The 24734-nt window shown below is 34.0% G+C and overlaps 1 protein-coding gene across 5 annotated transcripts in view; it reads left to right on the forward strand.

The window, feature by feature from the left end:
- The window catches only part of GRIK2 (glutamate ionotropic receptor kainate type subunit 2), a 641457-nt gene that overhangs the window by 226253 nt on the left and 390470 nt on the right, over window positions 1-24734 (forward strand). For all 5 annotated transcript variants that reach the window (XR_009558840.1, XM_060283847.1, XM_060283851.1 and 2 more), the window contains 2 exons: window positions 18287-18454; window positions 22383-22640. Coding sequence is in view for 4 of the 5 variants with exons in the window: in XM_060283847.1 (XP_060139830.1) it covers window positions 18287-18454; window positions 22383-22640 (426 nt within the window). In the remaining variant the exon portion in view is untranslated. The remainder of the gene's footprint in view (window positions 1-18286; window positions 18455-22382; window positions 22641-24734) is intronic.

The following is a 24734-nucleotide window of genomic DNA, read 5'->3' on the forward strand; positions in this document are numbered from 1 at the left end:
ATAGAGTAGAAATATAACGATTGGATTATTTCAAATACATAACCTCTTTCTAGAAAGTACAGCTCACTTCCTATTCTTGGATAAGATAATTTTCTAGTGGATGTGGCATGAAAGGCAGCAGGCTGACAGAAATCCACAGTTATATGATTTCTGCTGTCCAGTATAAGGTCAATGGTTAATTAAGTCACCACCAGTGGAGATTTGATCATGGATGAGGTCTCTAACTTTACCTGTATTACTGGGCTCTCACTGGATGACTCAGCTAAGTCATTATATTAATTTTGCTTCCTCCAGACAGGTACATGACTCAGACTGGACTGACACAGGGGATTTAGGTTGTGATGCTGTAATAGTACTTTCTCGATACCATTACCCATTCAGAAAATGCACATTCACCTTAGAACCAGGATTTAATTTTGAAAGTTTTGTTTGTCATGCAAATTAATGACATGTTGTCATGGATAATTTAGGTTGGCAAGGATCTTACGGGTACTTTTATTCACTGATTCATTACATGTTTCACTCATTCATTGCCACAAAGAGTCACTGAATATCTCCCTTGTGGTAAGCACTGTGCTGGGCACTGGAATTAAGTAGATGAAAAGAACAGCATCAGCCTTGACATCACTCAGGTCCTTCAAGGTCCTCAGTTCACAACCAGGTAAACTGAGGCCAAGAACATTTAATTGACTTGCTTAAGGTTTAGAGTTAGTTAATGGCTTAGCCAGAACTAGAATCTCAGTCTCTGAACCACTACCTTGCTTGGAAGTAACCGTAACTTTGATGCTTTTTAATTTTTCCTGTCACTTCACATAAGCATGATATAGTATGATTAGGCATCATATATTTAACAGCACATAAATAATAAAATTTAAACAACAGACACTAGAGAAAACTAAGGTGCATTTAGATGCAGGTAGTGTAAACAGCCCAAGAAAATCTGTCCCTGCTTTAGAGGAAGACTATCTTTGTACCATTTTCTTAGTATCTTCATTCTGTGAATCTGTCCATAAATAACCTTCTCTCTCTTTCCTCTGAAGTGTACTTCATGTCACATTTTCTGTATCACAACAGGTATGTGAGAAGAAAAACAAATGGCGCTTCTACTCAGATTAGGACTATGGGATTTGTTATCCTCTGACAAAAGCTAAATACATATTCACAGGATCCTACAAAGTGTAGTAGAAATTCCATCTCTGCCTCTAGGCTGCCTTCAACTAGGTTACACCAGGCAGTTAGGGATATATATTGATTCTTTTACGTCTATTGCGAGGAATCCATTTTTGGATGTTGGGCTGGGAAACAGTTTAGGTTGTGGCTTATGTATATTTATAGTGCTTGAATTTACTCTCTTGCTGTTCCCCTGTGTGAATTGTTGTACTGGTTCATTCTGACAGCATTGTATGAGGCACAACGTTTTAACCTCTTTTCTCTTGTAATTATATAAACATGTACACTGTACATGGTGACCTGGGAATGCTGATCAGAACATCTGTTATGATAAACAGAACAGTGAATGAGAGTTGATTTTTGACTTGTAAAGTACTAAACGCCACTCTTCTGATCTGTGGCTTTATGCAAATGAGAATGTTTGAAAACGTTGCTGAAACCTGTCATCCTTTAACTTACCAGAAATAGAAAGAGAATTTGCTATTTCTTGTTCTTACATGGGTGCTGCCCAGCTAGAGAGGTATTTGTCTTTCTTGGAATCAATTAACATTTATAGCAATTTGTGTAGTAATTTAAGCATTCTAGAGCCTGCAGGAAAGCGCCAGCTTAAAGTAACCAATAATGTCAGGATAAGCTCAAGACATTCTTTGCAAAGGTCCTTCAGTATATAATCAGCATCAGTTCCATATGTCCTTGGTCATCGGGGGCTAAGGAGCCAAGAGCCATGGGGTAAAATTTGATAAAGTGAATATTACTGTCATTATCCTTCTCCTAAAATGATTAGTTAAAGAAGACCGTGGATTCAGTGGCAGATAATGAGCTCACCTTGCATGAGAGACAACCTCTGCCCATTCTTCTGATTCCTTACAAACCCTCTTCACTACATCGTGATGGCCAATCTCAGGAGAAGTATGTAACCTTTCCCATTATCAACTTGGCTACAAGTAGAAGACATTTTAAGATACGACTTTTAAGTTACTTTTCCTGTATTTGTTTTGCATTGATTTTTAAATATCTTTAATTTATTTTTTTTCCATTTAGCTTACAGTTGTCCTCTAATTTAAAAAGCAACAATTTTGATTTTGAATTGCTTAGTACTTTTGAGGCTTGGGAGAAAATTTCAACCGAGTTACTTACTACTCAAACACATATTGGAAAGTGCTGTTCTGGGAGATGTAGGGGATGCAACATTGTCCCTGCCTGATTGGAATCGCTTTTCTAAAAGCAGGACATTTTCTAGCTCAACTTTCAAGGTCATTGTTCTATAGAGATAAAATGGTTCATTTCTATAGTGATGGACTAAGTCTGCTGAATCTATATTTGGATAATTTCCTGTGATTGAAAATGTTCTCCCTTTAGCTTGGGTTCTTTCCAGTCCTAAGAATCTAAAATCGTATAATCTTCCATCCTAAATTACCCCATCCTCAAAAATTGTTTCTGTCTGATACAAAGGTATCTCAGAGATATAAAAATTCTTTTTATTTCGGGAAGTCCAGAAAATAGTCATTATCTATATTCCTATTATTCATAGATATTCTCCATTAATATTTTGGTATATATCCTTTCAGACATATTTCTATGTATTTTTTATATGTATGCATCTGTAGGTAAATATTTAGACATAACTAAAATGATATAGCTAAGTTTTATTGAGATATCTCTGTTGTTGTAAGAATTTTAGTTTATTCTCTCATTTAATTTTCACAACAATCCTATGAAGTTAGTACTTGGTAATACCAATATAACATAGCAGTTTTTTTCCAATGGGCTGAACTGGGCTGTGAACCCAAGCAGGCTGACTCCAGAGACCTTATTTTGAACCATTACATAATACTGCCTCTTAAAAACATGCCAAATTTTTACTTAGTATTTCTTTAGCAATATATCCTGAATATTTTTCCATGTCAATAAATGTACATCTACCCAAGGATATTAATGATTGCACAGTATTCCATTGGTGGTTTCCAGCGCTATGTAGAACCACTCTGTAGATGATGTACATTTAGATTGTTTCTAGTTTATTTCCTTATTAAAAATGATACTACTATGAACATCTTTGAACACATATAATTTCTGGTATAATTTGTCTAACTCTTCAATATCTGTGCTATTTGCCTTTCTGCTGATACAATTTGCCCTGCAGAATTATCTGCTCAAAGGTTATTCCTTGATCCTGCAGGTCAATAAAATTATATTAATGCAGGACATATTTATTGAGCACCTACTGTGTGACAGACACTCAGCTAAGAGCTAGGCATTCAACTATAGCAAATGCTTGAGTTTACAGGCTAGTCTCACTAACTTATGAATCTTAGACACATTTTTTTTTAAAGCTTTGCTTGATTATAGATCCATAGTTCATTTCCAGGGTATGTTTAGGAGTAGTACCAATTTTCAATGAAAATATGTTTCGCGTGTGTCTGTGTGCGTGTGCGTGTGTGTGTGTGTATGTTTTGACCCACTCTCCATTCCGAACACACAAAAAACCTCATAATCTACAACTGGGTCATTTCATTTGACCTTAAGGTACACTTGTTTAGGCTGTATCTACATAGAGTCAGTGTAAACATTTTTGTCAGTTACATATTGCTTTGTTTGACAGTATCAGGCCACTACATTTTCTCCCCTACTTTGTCTCTGTATTAACTAGCTAGTTAAATTTTCTTCAGATCCTGCTTTTGTATGAGTCTTTGTGGGTGTATATCAGTTCTGCATGCATACTCACATATGTGTACATTGTTTCTATATTAGATCTCTACGGGCTTAGTCACATTATCTCCAATTAAAATTCCACACTGCTTTCTCCAGTTAGATTTTTGGAAAAAGAAACTTAATAACTTTAATACTGTATTTATGTATTTACAATTTCCCTGATATACAATTGTTTGCAGTATTTTCTTTCCATATCTGCTTTGAATTTTTTCAGTTTTTAAATTTCTCAGGAAATAATGTCCATTATTGAATACTGAAACTAGTTCTGAAGTTATAATTTTTATATAAATTCCAATTAGCCTTAGAGATATAGTCTTCTATTTTACAGACTGTCCTAATTATAAAAATAATTCACGAGACTGTAATTTATATAGGGCTTTAGCAAATAAGTGAGGTCTTCTGGATTGTGTGAGGAGAATCAACAAGGAAGGGAAACAGTCTGATCCACATGATTCTCCTAGTTGCCTGGGAAAAGGAAAATAAATAATGGCTATTTGATCAATTTCTGTAATATTTCTTTTATATTATATTGGTATAAAAATATGATTTTAATTTCATTCAATTTATTTTGTGTTAATAATGCAATACTCTCATATTCTCTCCCCACATTAGTGGTTTATTCTTCAAACATTTATTAAACACACACTGTATGCCTAGCACTGAGTTAAGTCCAGTGTGTCAAAGATGAGTAAGTTCCATACATGAGGAACCATGTACGGTAATAGAAGGTTATGCCACATGATGCAGTTGGAAGTACTAGAAAAGAGGAATGAAAAAAGTATTGCAAACGAGAGGCTTGAAATCTATCTGAGGGAGTTTGTGGAGAGGTAGGCTTCACAACAGAGATGATGAGGTTTTATTAATGGTAACATGAATCCTAAAATTTTTAATAATCTCAAAAAACTTTATATCTGATTAATACTACAGATGTTAAAAAGGGAGACAAAATATTTTTAAGGATTTAAGAAACCTATCCACAAAAGGTATAAATAAACAGTTCCTTTCTTTATTATTTTTTAATCCCCTCATTTAAAACAAAATAATAAACACACAAAATAACATGGCTCATACATATTAGTTAATAGCATAAAGAAGATTTTTGTTAAGAAACTCTGCAAAATAAATATGTAAGGGAGAATGAAAGGACTTTCTTGACGTTATAGTCCAGATAAATAATGTAAATTATTTTGTATGTGATATCAAATTACATATTTAGGTTGCTTCATGGATTACATGATTACTATTAAACTGATTGCTGATTTTTTGAAATATCAATTCGCTAGCCATCTTTTTTTATTACTGTTTTTAGATTAAGACTTAAGGAAGTTTATTTTAATGCCTCTAATTTAGCCTCGTAACACCTGAGTGCTCTTTGCAAACTCAAAATGTATTTGTATCTATATTTTCATCGACTGGGTTCAGTAATATTTTGATGCAGGATTTCTCAAATCAATATTTTTTTTTGCAAATGAAAGGGAGGCTGTGCCATACTTGCAAGAGACTGGCATTTAACCAGCTCCTAACTTCTGACAGAATTAGTGTTGCTCCTCAATTTACCGAGCAGTTCTTAAGCAATCTTAGAATCAGGAAAGTTTTCTGAATCTCTGATCTTCAAGATCATTTCACCCAGCCCCTTCATTTTGCAGAGGAGAAAACATTGGTCTGGATAGTGAAGGGGCTTGGTCGTTCAATCACTTTTGCCTTTTCTTTTAGCTGACCTGTTTCTTAAAAATCAATATAATTAAGTGTATGCTTTTGGCCCTCAAATAGTTGGTGTTATTTATACTCTTTATATGGTGATTATTCACGTAGCTGCCTTCCCTGTTATCTCAGTTTGATCTGGTCTATTTATATCTCGATATTATTCAAGCATCTGCCTTCCCAATCAGTATGCATTCCTTCTAGGTCCTAAATTGCTAACATTTAAGTATCCATTTCCCAATTTTCCTCTCAGTATATAATACATCTACTTTAAAATTAATATTATTTGAATGTGTAACTCCATGGTCCTCCCTGTGATTTTAAGGGTCCATTTGTAGAAAGAAAAATCAACACCTATTTTCCATTCACTAACGAAAAATATGTTGGAAACAGTAGAAGGTTTGTAAAGTTAAAAGCTTATTTATTTTTAAAATAAGAAAGCACATTTCCATGCCTGAGCGAACCAATCTTTGTCTAATGGAACTATGATGTTATTTCCTGCAACTTGATTTCACTTTTTATGAGCCAGCTAACTCATATTCTTTATTCTAGACTATCAGCAGCTTCCTTTTTCCAAATGCTCACTACAAGTTTGAGCTGAATTGAATATAACAGATGTAAAAGTGGTATGCAAGAGTAGCTTTCATAGCTTCTGTAGTTAAAGAACTGCAGAGTGCTAAAACTGCAAAAAAATTACAGGACGTTCCACAGACAAAATCTTCATTGGTCACATGTTTGTATAGTTTTTAGTTTACTTGAAATATTGACAAGGGTGCTAATTTGTATGCTTGGATGAGACTACACTAGTAACATTACAATTCAGGATGTTACTGTCACTGGGAAAATGTCTCAAAATGCTGGAGCCAGTCCTTTAATTAAATTAGAAATACCCATTACTTCATGGCTCAAGGAAGTCGAAAACAAGTGAGGGTTGTCTCTCAATGTGAAGTAGAGATGGATCACTGCTCCTCCTCTTGGAAAATTCATACATTATACCATATGCTTTCCACGCAATCCTTTTTTAGGAGCTGTGACCTACTTATTCATTTTTCCATGGCATGTCAGTCATTCAAGTCCATGTGTGCATGTTCTTTTCTACTTGCATCACTTAGGTGACCAGGATGGCATCTACCAACTTCACACAAAATAAATTTCAGAGTGTAATGGTCATACTTCATATGAATGTAAAACTCTTAAGAATCTGTTTTAGGAAATTGAAAGTGTTTACCATCCAGAAAAAGGAAAGCTGCTGTGAAAACTACCAGAAGTTGAGGGTAAAGAGTGGTGTTTTTACCCAGCAGGAAGCAGTACAGCATAGTGATTAAAAGCTGGAGCCTGGATCGAAGTCTCCTGTGTCTGAATCCAGCATCCATCACTTCCTGACTGTGTAACTGACCTTAGGCAAAATTCTCAGGATGCTGGAAGTGCTCCAAAGTCTTGTTAAAGTACTGGACCTGCTCCAAGGTCTTGCTAAAATAGAGGACATTAGACCCAGTAAAAGAAAGTTATTTAGCCTAAAAATTAAAATACCTTGTGAGACAATGGAACATAAAGGAGGTAAGCAATTATGTTATATTTTAATTCTGAATTGCAGAGATACATTCAGAATTAAAATATAATAGTGGGAAATACATTGAAGACAGAAAGTGTGATTCAACATTTCTTGATGTCGTTCTGTTTATGTTTGTAAAATATTTATCATAATGCCTGATATAAAGTCTGCTCTTAATGAATGTTGACTGCTAGAAACTTTCATCCTTCAGAGTAAGCATGGATTTGAACATGTTTCATACTGATTTAACTTTCTTTTTAAATTTAAGTATAGTTGATTTACAATATTATATTAGTTTCAGGTGTACAACATAGTGATTGAACATTTTTATAGATTATATTCCATTTAGAGTTATTACTAAATAATGTCTATATATCCTTGTGCTCTACAATATATCCTTGTTGCTTATCTATTTAACATGGTAGTTTGTGTCTCTTAACCCCATATCCCAGTCTTGTTCCTCCCCCCTTCCCTCCCCACACTGGTAATCATGAGTTTGTTCTCTATACCTGTGAGTCTGTTTCTGTTTCATTATATACATTTATCTGTTTTATGTTTTTAGATACCACATATAATTGAGAACATAGAGTATTTGTCTTTCTCTGTCTGAATTACTTCACTAAGCATAATACTCTCTAGATTCATCCATGTTGTCACAAATGGAAGAATTTTATTCTTTTTTTATGATTGAGTAATATTCATATATATATATATATATATATATATCTCACACCTTCTTTATTCATTCATCTATTGATAGACATTTAGGTTGCTTCCATATCTTGCGTGTTGTAAATAATGCTGCTATGAACATTAGGCTGATTGTGCCTTTTAAAATTAGTATTTTTGTTTTCTCTGGTGAAATACCCAGGAGTGGAATTACTGGATCATATGGTAGTTTTATTTTTAGTTTTTTGAAGAACCTCCATACTGTTTTCCATAGTGCCTACACCAATTTAAAATACCACCAACAGTGTACGAGGGTTTCATTTTCTCCACATCCTCACCAACATTTGTTATTTGTGTTCTTTTTGATGATAGCTATTCTGGCAGGTGTGAGTTGATATCTCATTGTGGTTTTGATTCACATTTCCCTTATGATTAACAATGTTGAGTATCTTTTCATGTGCCTGTTGGCCATCTGTGTATCTTTTCTGGAAAAATGACTGTTGAGACCTCCTGCCCATTTTTAATTGGGTTCCTTTTTTTTATATTAAGTTGTATGAGCTGTTTATATATTTTGACTGTTAACCCCTTATTGGTTATATCATTTGTAAATATTTTCTCCCATTCAGTAGGTTGTTTTTTTGTTTTGTTGATGGTTTCCTTTGCTGTGCAAAACTTTTTAAGTTTTTTAGGTCCCCCCTTCTTTTTTTAAAAAATTTTGCCTTTATTTCTTTTGCCTTAGGAAAGACAGATCCCAAAAAATATTGCTATGATTTATGTCAAAGTGTCTCTGTGTTCTCTTCTAGGAGTTTTATGGTTTCAGGTCTTACATTTAGGTCTTTAATCAATTTTGAGTTTATTTTTGTATACTGTGTGAGGAAATGTTCTAATCTCATTCTTTTACATGTAGCTGCTCAGTTTTCCCAGCACCACTTATTGAAGAGACGATGTTTTCTCTGTTGTATATTCTTTCTTCTTTTGTTGGAGACTAATTGACCATAAGTGCATGGGTTTATTTCCGGGCTCTCTATTCTGTTCCATTGATCTATATGTCTGTTTTTGTGCTACTGCCATACTGTTTTGATTACTGTCGCTTTGTAGTTTAGTCTGAAGTCAGAGAGTGTGATACCTCCAGCTTTGTTCTTTTTCTCAAGCTTGCTGTGGCAATTTGGGGATCTTTGTGGTTCCATATAAATTTTAGGATGATTTGTTCTAGTTCTGTGAAAAATGTCAAGGGTAATGCAATCCCTATCAAAATGTTCCTACTTTGATAGGGATTGCATTAAATCTGTAGATTGCTCTGTTTAGTATGGACATTTTAACAATATGAATCTTTCCAATCCAAGAGCATGGAATATCTTTCCTTTCTTTGTATCATTTTCCAATTCCTTCATCAAAGTTTTATAGTTTTCAGAGTATACATTTTTTTATCTCCTTGGTTAAGTTTATTCTTATGTATTTTATTCTTTTTGATGTGATTATAAATGAGATTGCTTCCTTAATTTCTCTTTCTGATAGTTCATTATTAGTGTGTAGAAAGACAACAGATTTCTGTATATTAATATTGTATCGTTCAATTTTACTGAATTCATTTATTAATTCTAATAGCTTTTTGGTAGAGACTTTAGGGTTTTCTATATATAGTATCATGTCATCTGTAAATAGTGACTGATTTAACTTTCTTAAACTTCATTTGCTGGAGTATGCATTATAGTGTTTGAAAGTGATCTGGAACTGAGGGAATGTAAATCAGAGATTACAAATTAGTCAAGTTAGAGTTAGGGCCAGTAAGGAATGTCTCCCCAGAATAGGGGACTATGCTAAAGACTCACAATGCATTAGGAGAGAAAGAAGGTTGGAAAAATGTGTTAATGTGTATGTATGTGTGTGTAGTTATGCATATGTGTACGTTCGTGTGTGTGTGTGTGTTTGCGTGTGTGTATGTGTAGATAGGAACTAGGTTCCTGGGCAGAGGAACATCATTTGGGAAGAATGGAGGCATTTGACCTTGGTTCACTCAGAGAAAGGTAGGTAGTTTTATTTGGCTGTAACACTGGGGAAGTGGGAGTAGTAAGAAAAGAGCCTAGAGAGGAAGGCAGAAGATAGATTATGAAGAACTTGGTAATTAACATTAAGCTTAAAAATTAGGCAGTTACTGAAAGATTTTAGAAAATAAATAACAAGATTAAAGTTGTATTTTAGAAATATTACTCTGGTTGCAGTGTGGAGAAACTATTGAAAAAAGCCAGAGTTGGTGGAGGGCTCAGTAGAAGATCCAGTGGAGAGGCAGGATTACAGTGTGGAAGGCACAGTGCCTCTGACTTAGTCAAGTAAAGCCTGTGAAAAGTGTACAGTGATGTTTCTGTAGAAGTGATGGAGAACTAAGAACTGTTAGCTAAAATAATTAAGAAGATCATTAGCTAGTTTAACAATAGGGAAAGCTTCCAGTAGAGGTATCCATGGTATTATGACCTGAGTCTTTGTCTTTAACTCTCTATCGCTCCACATTTTTACCACTGACTTGGACTGAATATGACCTAAAGACAAAGGGAAAATAAACACATTTCATATATCTCCGTAGTATTAATAACTTGCCTTGGTACACTAGAAACTGAATAAATTAATATTAATAAAGAGTTGATAGAATCAGAATCCAAATAGTATTAATTAGAAAATTAGACCAACTATAAATAGACTATATTAATCAGGGACACATGAAAATAAAAAGAAAATAGTACATCACAAACTTTTTTAATGCAAGCTTAAGATGAATCAGCAGTATGATATTGTATTCTAAAAAAAAAAAAACGCACTCTTTATACAATGTATACTACATTAATTTAGGGAGCTGGCAGTCCTATTATAATTTGCTTTGCTTGAACCCACTTGGAATATGATTAAGAAATGGACTCACATTGAGCTGTGATACACTGGAGTATGTTCAGAGAAAAAAAAATAACTAGAGAAATGAATGGATCAGAATAGTCATGTGACAAACAAAAGATTTAAAAGTTTTAACCTGGATAAAAGGAAATATAGTAGGAACTTGGTATCTGTTTTCAAATTCTGGAAGATGATCACGCGAAAACTCGGCTTAAATTTATTCTAATCAGAGCAAATGGTTAGAAGCTTCAGGGAGCAAATGTTGGATTAATAGATGAGAGAACTTTGTGCTAGAACTCTCCCAGAGAAGAAAAAAGTTTGAGATAGCAGCAGGTTTGCCATTCCTAGAGACCCATATGTATCAATAGTATTAGAAGCAATCTGAATATCCAACAGATGGGTAGATGAGATAATTAATTGATTGTGTCATTCTTAGACTCCTGTATCCTTTACATTTACAATAATAGTACAATTTTAGTATTAATACATAGTATTTTTATAAATATTTGCAGATTGATTTAATTGAAATATTTGCAGATGATTTAGATGTCTTTTTGAGACATCTGTTAAAAACCTGCCGCAATAACAAAATGATAAGTATAGTTTTATTTTATCCTGTCCTTTTTCTTTCTCCCCCAAACTTTATCATGAAATTATTAAATATACAGAAAAATTCAAATGAAATAAATATTCCTATACTCACCACTTTGATTAAACAGTTGTTAACGTTTTTCCATCTTTGTTTTTGTGATGCCTTACACCTAAGCACTTCATCATGGATCTCCTAAGAACAAAGATATTTTCTTACATAAACGATATCATTATTTTTCCTAAGGAGAAAAAAGAAACAAATAATTCCCTAATGTCATTTAATATCCAGGGCATTTTTTAAATGACCATTGCTATTAATAAAGAAACATGATGATTTTATCTTTTTTTTGTTGTTGTTCTTGTTTTTTCACCCGTGGCTGTGGCTTGGGCATTTCACATCATGCCAGGCGCTGAATTTTGTTCAAAGTTGCCTGTAGGGCTTCCCTGGTGGCGCAGTGGTTGAGAGTCCGCCTGCCGATGCAGGGGACGCGGGTTCGTGCCCCGGTCCGCGAAGATCCCACATGCCACAGAGCTGCTGGGCCCGTGAGCCATGGCCGCTGAGCCTGCGCGTCCGGAGCCTGTGCTCCGCAACGGGAGAGGCCGCAACAGTGAGAGGCCTGCGTACCGCAAAAAAAAAAACAGAAAAACAAAAAAAAACAAAGTTGCCTGTAATCCTGTAGAGGCTGTGTCCCTGGACAAGACCACCCTCAGTGGTGAGATGCCATTTGTGCTGGGGTCAGAGGGGCTCTCTAAAGGGCTATATGAATGAACCTGAATGTTATGGGCCTGGATGTGCCACCGTCATATACTTCTAAATTTTGGCCTGTCATGGAAGTGTTCTTTGGAAAGTGTTTCTGAGAAAGGAAGCCTGTGTGGGTGGTAGATTTCCTCTACCCCCTCTGCAGGTTGTGCTAATTTGTGTATGAAATTAACCACTGGGGACATTTCTTCTAACAGCATTTTAAGCTCTTCAGTGAGATGGTCTGGCTAGTAGGGACAAATTTATTAGCACCCAGGGAAAGCCTTGGAGCATCTGTCTTTTGTCTTCCATCTCGTATTTCCCCCAAGTAGTGGCTGTGTGTGACAGCAAAAATTCTACCACGGTAACATGAGGGGTCTAGACTTTTCCTTGGGAAGCATATTCATCTGCCTCAGTGCTCACTAGTGGTCTAGTGGGTGTATTCTGATGAGTTTAGTCAGCAGAGCATTTTAAAAAGTTGAACTTCCGTTTTGATGGGGTGAGTGCTCTTCAGTCCTCACCACCTCTTACTGAATCGCCAGTGTAGGCACTTAACTTTGCAGCTCTGGACCAAAGGGTACTGGGGCTCAGAGGGAAGGCTGTTCCAGTGGTTGCCTTTGGCTCTGGGATGTTATTGTGTCTTTTAAACTTTGGAGGTTTAGGGGTTGGTGCTGTGATGATATAGACACTGGTCATTCTTTCTGGAACTTTGGAAAGGTGAGATCTGGGGCATGCAGGACAGGATCCTTCTAACTTTGATGTGATGCCGCCTCCAGTGGAAGATTCCTCAAGCGGTAGCTACTCAGGAGCTGATCCAGCCAGCACCCAAGGAAGACTCTTAAGGACCAATCTTATTAAAGTTGTTGAACAGCAAGCTGGGTTTCTATTCGTCCGACCAGCCTCTTCTTGGACCTGCAACTCCTCGACTTAGATGAGGCCAACATTTTTTTACCAAAAGTTCTGGAGGCTGGGAAGTCCAAGATCAAGGTCCGGAGAATTTAGTTTCTGGCGAGGTTGCTTTTCCTGGCTTTCAGACAGCTGCCTTCCCTCTATGTCCTCACATAGTGGAGAGAGAGAAAGAAAGAGATGATTTTATCCTTTGGGTAAGGATTTGTAGAAAATTAAAATTAGGAGGACATCTTTTACATTTATTTAGATAGAAAATAAGGTTATTATAACAGTTGATTGAAAGAAATGGCATATCTTCTGAGAGGATAACAGATGATGTATCATGCACAACATCGATTCCTTTATTGAACTGAATGTCTGTAAGACACTGTATCTACTTTATGATAGGACCTATTTGAACAGTCTTAGAAGTTAGACGTGAGATTGGTTGGCACATCCATCACAGGTTTATGAGTCATACAATCCTCAGTAGTAGTTAAAATGGACCTAAAAGAGAAAAAACATGGATAGGCTTTAGCAGTTGACTAATATAAATCTTTTATTTCAAGTCTTGGGTAATGTTCTTTTGTGACTCAGAGCCTGTGATAGGGAAAGTGGCAGTGTTGTGAGTTCTGTGTAAATGAGGGATTCCTTGCCATTTGGGATTCTGTATCTGCTAAACAAAGTGGGGCAACTCTGCTTATGGAAAAGAAGACTATTCTATTCTGTTTCTCTCCTTTTTCTCTAACAAGCCTCTTAAAGAATGATGAAAACTATTAACTTTTACTATAAGCTTGGAGAAAGAATTGCAGGCCTGTCGCTTGATACGGAGGTTATGTGAGATGTGATGGCCTTTCCTAAATTAAAACAAACGAGACAAAACAATTAAACCAGACAAAAATAAAATTGTGAGAATGATTATCTTATATGATTTTTTTTTTTAATTTCAGAAAGCCAAAGGTAAGTATAAGAAAGCAGTGAAATTTTGCTTGTATCCAATAGAAACTAGGGAATGTGATGATAATGAGAAAGTGGTCTATAGATTCTTGAAAATGTGAAACTGTGTGAATCTTGGTACAAGTCTCTGGAAACACTTAATTATAGATTACTAAGATGCTGCTTTAAGATCATATAGTTCTTCTATGTTCTTTATTACCCTGAAATGTATTTTATCCACCAAACATGTTTTTGTGAACTCCTTAGGGTAGCAATTCTGTCTTCATGTACCACATGCTTATGAAATGCTACATACAATTCTGACACTTCATACTAAAAAGAATAAGTCTAGAAGCAAACACCTTGTATAGAAGGTGCATAGCGTGAAATAAATATTATTTCTCAAGATAAGAGAATAAGCCCTGTTCAAAATCATGTGAACAACTACCCTTTTACAGGTCTAAGAATGGATGGAAAAAATGCTTTGCCTTTCAATTTTTTATTAGGAAGTTTTAAAACCAAAGATATACTTTTAGAATAAAAATAGCTGATTTCTTCCTCAGAGAATCAAATGTATAAACTTTTATTTTCTACTTCCTAAAGAAAAGAACTGAAATATGTACTTTCTCAGTTCTCTGCTCATCTTCACATCAGCAGATTACAGAGAATTGCCTCATGGCTTGAGTAAGTAAGGTGTCCTCCTATCCAAGGCTTAGCCTACTTCCCATGCTTTGGATTTGATCCTCTTTGGGTCTTGAGGATTATAACTCATGAGTTGTACCCTCTCTTTTCTATCTTTTAACTTTCTCTTTCTATTGGTTCTTTCCCCCATCATATAAATATGTTGTCTTTCTCATTAGAAAAGAAACAAATGCATAAACATCCTGAAATTTCATACTATCTCTGGTTACTCTCCTATTTTCTGCTATCCCTTAATATTCTAGCTTCATTTTAAAACGTATTTTATTCATTTTTTTAAAGTTATAAGATTAACACAGGTTCATTGTTAACTATTTAAAACAGACATAAGAAAATTAATCAAATGCCTAGCATCTAAAATGAACCACACTTAATACTTTGTTAAGCATAAGTGCAAATTGTAACTTCTTATAAAGCATGTTTTGTCATCAGATACCTTCTATAGAAAAAAATGGCTAGATGCAGAGTATTTTATTAATTAAATGTACCATAGTTATGTAAATAATCCCCTCCCATTGGATATTCAGAGTATTTCTAATCACATTGTTCTTATGAACAAAGTGAGCACTCTTGTAGCTAAATCGCCCACAGTTTTCTTAAGGTTATATCCTATAAGTAGAATTAGCAGATTCAAGTGTATGATATTTTTATGATATTTTTAAAGCTTGATAGATTAACAAAAAGTTTTCAAGAAAGTTTGTATCAATCTATTTTCCTTTTCAACTGTACTTTTTCTCATACCTCCATAATTTTGATCTGTAAAAATTCCATCTCATTGTTTTAATCTTTCTTTTTTCTATATTTGCACATTTTCATGTCTTCATTGATTCTTTGCATGTAATATTTACTATCTATTCATATTCTTCATATTCTTTGCCACTTTTTCCATTGGAGTGATTATATTTCTTGTTAATATTATTTTATATTGAAGATACCAACCTTTTTTCTAATATATATGTTTGTATTTAGTTAACATACTTTCATATATTTTCTTCATATTCCTTTAATCATTTTAATGAGTTTGATTATGAATTTTTTCAAATATTCAAATTACATTCAGCAATATTGCCCTTATTTTTACTGCTTCTGTTATCAAACTTAGAAAAGCCCTAGCACTTTTATGCAATTGTTTTTTAATGTAAAATTTTATTAAAGGATGATCTATATAAACCAAAATAAACAAACCATTGTGTAAAGCCTTAATAATATATATCCAAGCAACTAGGATAAGAAACAGAATACCACCAGCACCCAGAAGCCCATCATTCACCCTCCCTGCACCTACACCCAACACCATTTTTGGAACTTTTTAAAAAATGAAATCATACAGCAATATTCCCTTGTGTCTGACTCCTTTCAGCATTTCGTTTGTAAGATTCATCTCTTACTGTTGAATGTAGTTGTTCACTGATGCATTTATTCCATGCTGCTATGAGTATTCTTGTACATGTTTTCTGATGAATATGTATACATATTTTTCTTGGGTATATATCCTGGAGTGAAATTTTGGGTCACAGGGTTGGTGTATTTTCAATTTTAGAAGACTCTGGCACATAATTTTCAAAGTAGGTTGTTATTTTGAAGAGAGGTGAAGGATAGGAAAGTTTTAACCCGCTATCATCATGTGTTGACCATTTCTGTATCCTTATTTTGTATTTATACCACATTCAAATTAAAATTTGAACTAAGGAAAGTAGATATAGTTTTTCCATTTTATTTTGCCATTAAGAAATAACTTCAGATTTGCATTTCTAAAATTGGTTCTGTATTCCTAATTAAGGTTAAGTACTTTCCAATTACTCTATTATTTTTCTGTTCCATATATAAGATCTTACAATTCTGATTACATATTATTATTAAAGTCATCATATCTCACATTTTAGGAATTTCTGTGTATTTTGCCTGAATGAAATTTTGAAGAAAACTACTAATTTGTAGTGGAATAGGCAAGGGCTTTGGAGTCAGGCATGAACAGATTCTAATGTTGGCTCTATCACTTGATGAGTTGCATGATCTTTGGCCAAAGTATTGTTTCCTTTAAAATTTTACTACTTGGGGTTGCTTTGAAGATTTAGTGAAACCTTAAACTCTTATGGAATGTTTGCTCTATGGCAGCCACTGATTCTAAGTGACTTGTTATGAGATAACATTTGCCCTTTACAACAACTCTATGCAGTAGCCTCCATTATCATACCTTCTTTAGAGATGAAGAAACTCAGACTGAGGATTGAAGCAACTGTGCTAATTTACCTGGGTTACAAGTGGCAGAGCCAGAATGTGAACACAGTTTGGCTTCAGAGTCCATGCTCATACCGCTGTTCTCCTCCACATATATAAGACATCTAATTTTGTTCTTGACACCCATTAGGCATGTAAATGCTTAATATCCTTCTGCTTAGCATAAGTCACCAAAGATTTTACACATATTTGGAGTACAATTTCACACGGTTGATTGTTTCTGTAACTACACCATCAAATTAGTTGAAAAAATAAGAGAAATATTTCTAACTAATACTGTGTAAAATGACAAATTTCCAATGCTTCCTGAATATAAATTTTTCCAATCACTGTGATATCAGAATTCTGAGTCCTAATTCTTCACATTTAGAGGAATTATTACTATACCATGACTTCTTACTAATTTAGAATAGGTAGTTTGCTGATAGTGTAGTCACCTGACATTCATGTGTCAAAAGATTTTTGATGAGGTATGGATTGCAAGCTGTGGAAATGCCCTATTCAGGGGAGTTTAATATGTGAATGATGGTGCTGAGAGCACATGGTGTGAAATTTGAAAGGGAGAAAAATAAACGTTCTTTAATTTTAATGTTCTGGTTTCCTAAGGACAGAGGTTGGAGGGTGTCAGCTTTCAGGTGCTCCCTTTTTCATTCCATTCACCAAAGCAGCAATAAGGAAGAGATTCTGTTGGAGACAAAGGTCCCAGTTAGGTCACTTATAACTGAAAAGAGAGTGATGATGTCAAGGCTGGGACACGAATGAGGGAACTGGACTGAGGCACAGCTGGTGGAAGGTGACAAATGGAAAGGACGTGTCTTTAAATTATAGTCTACATTGTATGGCCAAAATTATATGCTGCAGTGTTATTCACTGACTAAGGGATTTGCACTGTTTGGGAGAGTTATCTTTCAAAAATGTCAAGTGGTTTTTGAAAAAGGATTTAGAGTAAAACAAATAGAAAAATGCTACTTCGTCCTTTTTTCTTGCAAGTAAGATGCTGGAATTTGCAAGTGAATAAGTATTTTGGGCTTTTAACATGGTAAGTGCCGTAAAAATTATGCAAAAGAATTCTGATTTCTGAATTAATAGAGACAAATTTAATACAGTTTTCCCAATGTTAACTTTATAGCTTTATATCAATATAGAGGATTGATTATTTTCTAACTGTGTGCAAAATTTTGAGGGTTAATGTTCAGTACTTAAGGCAAGATCTATATATACCTAGGCCCTAAAAGAAGCAATTGCTAAATAAAAAGGCAAAATCATATTCAAATCATGGTAAATTTTGGTAGCAGTATCAAAGAAATTTTGCCAGTGTGGATTTATCTTAAAGGGCACATACCAAATATTCAAATTCATAGAAAATGTAAGCACAAACTTCATGTACTTAGACAAATCACTCAAACACACACACACGCGTAAGTGCACAAATACATACATAAAAGTACAGAAACCTTCCCAGATTTTCTCTGTTTTGTAAGAACTGTGTGATTATTTTTTTTCTCTGCCAGGTGGTATTTTTGAATATGTGGAATCTGGCCCAATGGGAGCCGAGGAGCTTGCGTTCAGATTTGCTGTGAACACAATCAACAGAAACAGAACCTTGTTGCCCAATACCACCCTAACCTATGACACCCAGAAGATAAACCTCTATGACAGTTTTGAAGCATCCAAGAAAGGTAATTGATAGATATTTAACTGTATGTTTTCTGGAATTCAAATTTTCAGCTATTCTTAAGAGATTTCTTAATCCCTAAAGTAATTAATAAGTCATTAGGAATATTTTCATGCAAATGTTTCTTTTCAAACTACACATAAATTTTATCAGGGAAGGTAAAGTGATATGATTACCTACTGAAAACAATTGCTTATAACATGAAATGCAGTGAAGTCTGGGATAGTGAAAATTTTTTTTCCCCATTAATCCTTTTGTTTTGCTACTAAACTATTCCTATTTTAAGAATTTTCTAAAATAAAACAATACCATCTGTGGATTTTACGAAGTTTTACAATCAATGTTTACATTTTTATTTGCATTATATGTCAATTCCACTCTATTACTGTGGTCTCAATTTTCTGACTACCTTGAAAGTTCTGTGGTTCCAAGTGACTTCAAAAAGTCAGTCTCACCTTAATTGGAAAAATTTGAACAACGTTTCATTTGTGTATAGTCTATGCCCATTTTTGAACCACTTGATGTTTCTTTTGGTGACTGAAAATAAATGGCTAATGATATGAAAACCGGATTATATGAAGAAATAATTAAAATACCTTATGAATTTTATTTATTTTATTATTTTGTAAAACTGTGTTTTAAATATAAGAATAGAAATACAATTTTTGGCATGTGACTTTAATACCTATATGAAAGAAGGTAATAGAGAAACTATTATCGAGGCATTATTTTAACCAAACAGTTTTAGTAATAAATATGTTTTGAGAGATGTTTTCATAGGCTTACTTTGTCTAAGCAGGTGATCTTTTCTTTTGCATGTTTAGGATTCATGTAACAGAAATTAAATTTCATAAAGTAGATATTCTCAAAGGAGTGGACTTAGAAAGCATTTGTTCTAAATTCATATTTTTAAAACAATGTTTGCTTTTCTGTAATGCCAATTATTGTTTTATTAGCTACCTTACATTCATAGAAATGTACATAATTATTTATAATTCTAACTTGATACAGATTTCTTCTAAACTCATTAATATTAATGGCAGTTAATACGGTACAATATTTCTTGAGATGAAAGTATCCTTCTTTTCCCCCAGCTTACATGTTTTTATCAAAACCCATGTTCTGCTTGCCCTTTGAATTCATATCTTTATGAATAAAAATAAGTTCCCACATTTCAGAACCATGTCAGGGTGATGAAAGGTTTTGAAGGCTGAAAAAAAGGGTAAAGGTTATTGTGAAATACTACATTTGTCATCATAATTGCAAAATAAGTCATTAACTGCAAGACAAGTGCATTTGATTATTGACATAGTTCATGATTATTTCCATTAGGAAGAAGAAGCTCTGTCTCAAATGAAATAATTTAGACCAAAGAATATGGAATATGAGTGCAGTATAAATAAAGTATTAATAGATTTCTTATGGTACTTGAAAGTAGCAACATAAAAAAAAAGTGGACTAGAATGTTCTAACAACAAACAGCTTACTATCTTGCGAATATCTTAGCAAAATTATGAGGTGGTAAACTCATTTCGTTTTCAAAATATTAAAAAGGATTTACAAATTTTGTCACCCATTAAAAATCTATTGGGAATCCAGTTCCTTAAGTGACTTTGGCCTGAAGCTGAAAAAGCTCAAGTAAGTGTATGAATAAGTTTCTTTGTGAGTTGTTTAAAAGGGTGGATGTCGAAGTTTGGAACTTGTCTTGTGAAGCTCTTTCTTGTCAACCTATTGCTGGTTGGAGGGCACAGCAATATATAAAAGATAATAAAAAAGAGAGATCTAACATAGTTTTTGAATCCTATGGGGGCCTCAATAAATATATATGTAATACTGATATTTATGACTAATTACAAAATAACAAATAATAAATTTGGACATTCTTAAAATTTTAAAAAAAATAATTTTTCCAAGGCAAGAATATATGTTAAATGTCTAAATGTAAACATTTTCAGTGATATATGGTCTTATACTTTTAGTAGATAATATTGTTTTGCTCCATAAATAAACTTTGATGCACTAGAGCTTGAATTATTATTTGAATCATACATTGCTTTTAAGTGACTCCTCCGATACCTGAAAACTCTATTTCTTATTTGAACACACTTCAAAAAGTTCTATGTAAACTAATACAGTGGTTTTTAACTTTCTTGATTTGTGACTTGTCAAAAATCTGGAGAAGGAAGATCTTTTATTTTCAATGTATGTGAATTAAAACCTGTGTGAGTGAAAAACTTTAGGCTCTAACCTTTCTACTGATTTAGAATTCTAATCATTATTTTAAAAGTAAGAATCTATATATTCAAAAATTGTTTATTTATATCATATTGAATTTTTTTTTTTTTTTTTTTTTTTTTTTTTTTTTTTTTTTTTTTTTTTTTTTTTTTTTTTAGCTGTACATGGGCCTCTCACTGCTGTGGCCTCTCCCGTTGCGGAGCACAGGCTCCGGACGCACAGACTCAGCGGCCACGGCTCACGGGCCCAGCCGCTCCGCAGCATGTGGGATCTTCCCGGACCGGGGCACGAACCCATGTCCCCTGCATCAGCAGGCGGACTCCCAACCACTGCGCCATCAGGGAAGCCCCATATTGAATTTTTGAAGAAAGTGTAAACTTTTTTTTCCAACTAAAATTTATTAAATATCTCTATGCTTAAGAATCCATCCATCACATTGTATTTTATGTGGCAAAATCTCTGAAGGAAAATATCAGAAAATTTTGCACAGTAGAATCACAGACTATTTGTGAGGGATTAAATCTGAACACCTAATTGATCCCTAAATCCCAATAACAATTCTCCTTAGTCATATTGAAATATTTGCAGGGATATACAAACCATTGCCTCTTGGAGCAAACTTCCACTTTTGAACATTTCTTACTTCCCTTAAATTGTATCAAAATTTGTGAGAAACTTCTAAACATTTGCCCTAATTCTTCCTTTTCCAGTCAAATGAAACAAACTTTAGCCTCTTTCACAGGCCAGATCTTCAAATATTTAAAGATGAGTTTCATGTTTCCAATAACTATTGACTTTCTAGACCCGAACTTGCCAGTTGCTTTAGTGTACCTTATAGAAATTCAAGTCCCGTCACAGTCTTTCTGTTCCCGTCTGAATACCTTCTGATTTAATTATGTCTCTCTTAATTACTGTAATTATTATTGATGTGAGTAAACTTTCTACAAGTAAATATTGGACTGGTCAAAAAGTTCGTTCGGGGTTTTTCCATACAATGTTACAGAAAAACCCAAATGAACTTTTTGGCCAACCCAATATAAACTTAAAAAAAGTAATTCAGTACAATATAGAAGACTTATAGTATCCAAAAGCCAAATACATAAAGATGATTAAATACTTATCTATTTAATTACATACTTTGATGTTCTTCCTACTCAATGAGATTAATCCCCATGAAATCACCCTCTATGACTCATGTCAGGTTTTGTATGGGTGTTTGTATGCACCGCTTGACCTATATCATCAGATATTTGCAGATACTTAGCTATGTGTAGCCATAGCTTTTTGGATGGGCAGTGGAAGATAAATGGCTTCTGATTAAGAATTTGAAATTGTAGAGAATGACCAGTGAATTTGGGAAAGAACACTATTCCCCGATAGGAAGTATTCTTCCAAAATGAACACTCTCCCCTTAAATCCTAGAATATTCCCCCTTTTTCTCCTTCCTCCTCTCCTCCCTTGACATTATTTGTAGAATTATTTGAACATTGAGCTGTAGGTGTCTAGGTGAGTTTCCCTTGTAACAAACTGAAAATGTTTGGAGTTAGACAAAATGTAAAATCAGCTAGATGCAGATGTTATATTAAAGACAAATCTTCCTTCAAGATGATGCCTTTGGGTTAACAATAATAATGTGGTAATATTGGCACACAGGCATCTCTCCTCTCATTATTGACAGACTTCTATCTCCTCTTCAGCCTGTGATCAGCTGTCTCTTGGGGTGGCTGCCATCTTCGGGCCTTCACACAGCTCTTCAGCAAATGCAGTGCAGTCTATCTGCAATGCTCTGGGGGTTCCCCACATCCAGACCCGCTGGAAGCACCAGGTGTCAGACAACAAAGATTCCTTCTATGTCAGTCTCTACCCAGACTTCTCTTCACTCAGCCGTGCCATTTTGGACTTGGTGCAGTTCTTCAAGTGGAAAACTGTCACAGTTGTCTATGATGACAGCACTGGTAAGAAAAATCAGTAGCCTTTGCAGCTATGCTTTAAATATAGGTAATTTTCTGAAACTTATTCGAGATTCTTACTGTATTCTTTTTGTTTGTTTGTTTTTGTTCTTTTCTTGTGTTTTTTTTTTAATTAAGGGAAGGAAAACATTTGAAATGAAACATTAACACTAATTTCATATGTCCAAACAAAGAAAAAATCATACACTTTTTTTTCTATATTTGTAAAATAAGCACTTTTGTTCTAGGAAGGATGTTACTGTGAGCCATAGTATTGGATGAAGAATAGAGATAATGTGAAATATAATATTGAAATATTCATTCAAAGAATTTTTCTACTAATTTCAGGGTAGTTTCCCAGAGTAAAGCCTCATAACTTGCTGTCACTGAAGCTTATCAAGAAATCCAGGAAAAAAAAAAGAAATTCAGACTTTGGCCTTAACATTTTCTATAGCTGTTTATGTGCAAAGAATGTGTGTGAAAAGTAATAACCTTTATATCTGGATAGCACGTTAAAGTACCTATTGAAATACTCTGAGTTTTTGGAACTGTTCATATGTAGATATAGCTTAGGGACTTGGAAAATAGTATTTACTAAGTTGTATTTATTTCCATGTCTTTAGATGAATATTTGCTGGCTAGAGGTGGTCTGTGCTTTCTTGTTTTAATGTATGTTATTATTTTTATATATGAATGGTTATTTTCAGGTATCAGATAAAAACAAGTCTCAGAGAAATATAAGAACGTAAACAATAAAAATAAAGTATTAATTTCCTTGGAAGTTATATTGGTAAAGGAACTGCATGCTATTTTGATTATTACTTAGTGATAAGGAATTTCACATTAAGATGTTTATCACTAGTCTGAATAGTGCTCTTTAAGTTAGAATTTTAAAATATTTTATTCTAGAACATTTCACTATACCTTTATGTTTACATTAAAATTGAAATTCATTTGAATTTAAATTCTCCCCAAATACACCAGGAGCTCACTTTGTTTATAAATGTAGTATTTAGAACTACGTGCAGAAATTAGTCCCTTTGCCAATAAAATTGACCATTTGCAAATTGACAGATAGGAGCTCTCCCAAGAGAACAGAGAACAGGGAGTTACAGGGTTGGAAAAATAATGTAAATAACCTGAGTACCTTTGATGTGTTTTTAAGCTTAAATTAGACCTGTTAAATTTATTGCATTGTTATATTCCAAATAATTACTTTTCCATCATTGGTAAAGTTCTGTATGTCAAATTATGAATGGCAGGTTCTGTGTGAATGGTTTCTCTGAGGGTGCGTAATGTGATACTCCAGGATATGCTCAGTTACAAAATGGTCCACTTATGTTTATGGATGGTCATATATAGAAGTATACAAATATGAATACACATGCATGAATCCATAGTTTATTTACTTCTCCTTTCTCTTCTGATATAATTCAGGTGAATCCTCACTAAATATCACATATCCTCATATGTATATGCACATAAACATGGTATATATACACACATATATGTTATACATATATATGTATGTTATACATGTGATATTATATATTTATTTCTTATTATCTTAAAACTCCTCATAGTAGAAAGAAATTTGGCAAATGTTCAAAATGTTTATGATATACCACATTTCCTCATTATTCTGTTTGTATGTATATGTATTTGACATTTTTACTTCACATATGTTGTTCTTGAGTGACTGAATAAAGAGATAATGGAGAGAAAAAGAAAGGGACTGAGAAAATATTTGAAGAGATTATAGTTGAAAACTTCCCTAATATGGGAAAGGAAATAGTTAATCAAGTCCAGGAAGCACAGAGAGTCCCATACAGGATAAATCCAAGGAGAAATACGCCAAGACACATATTAATCAAACTGTCAAAAATTAAATACAAAGAAAACATATTAAAAGCAGCAAGGGAAAAACAAATAACACACAAGGGAATCCCCATAAGGTTAACAGCTGATGTTTCAGCAGAAACTCTGCAAGCCAGAAGGGAGTGGCAGGACATATTGAAAGTGTTGAAGGAGAAAAACCTGCAACCAAGATTACTCTACCCAGCAAGGATCTCATTCAGATTTGATGGAGAAATTAAAACC

Source organism: Globicephala melas, chromosome 14 (assembly GCF_963455315.2).
Source record: "Globicephala melas chromosome 14, mGloMel1.2, whole genome shotgun sequence".
Taxonomy (NCBI): Eukaryota; Metazoa; Chordata; class Mammalia; order Artiodactyla; family Delphinidae; genus Globicephala; species Globicephala melas.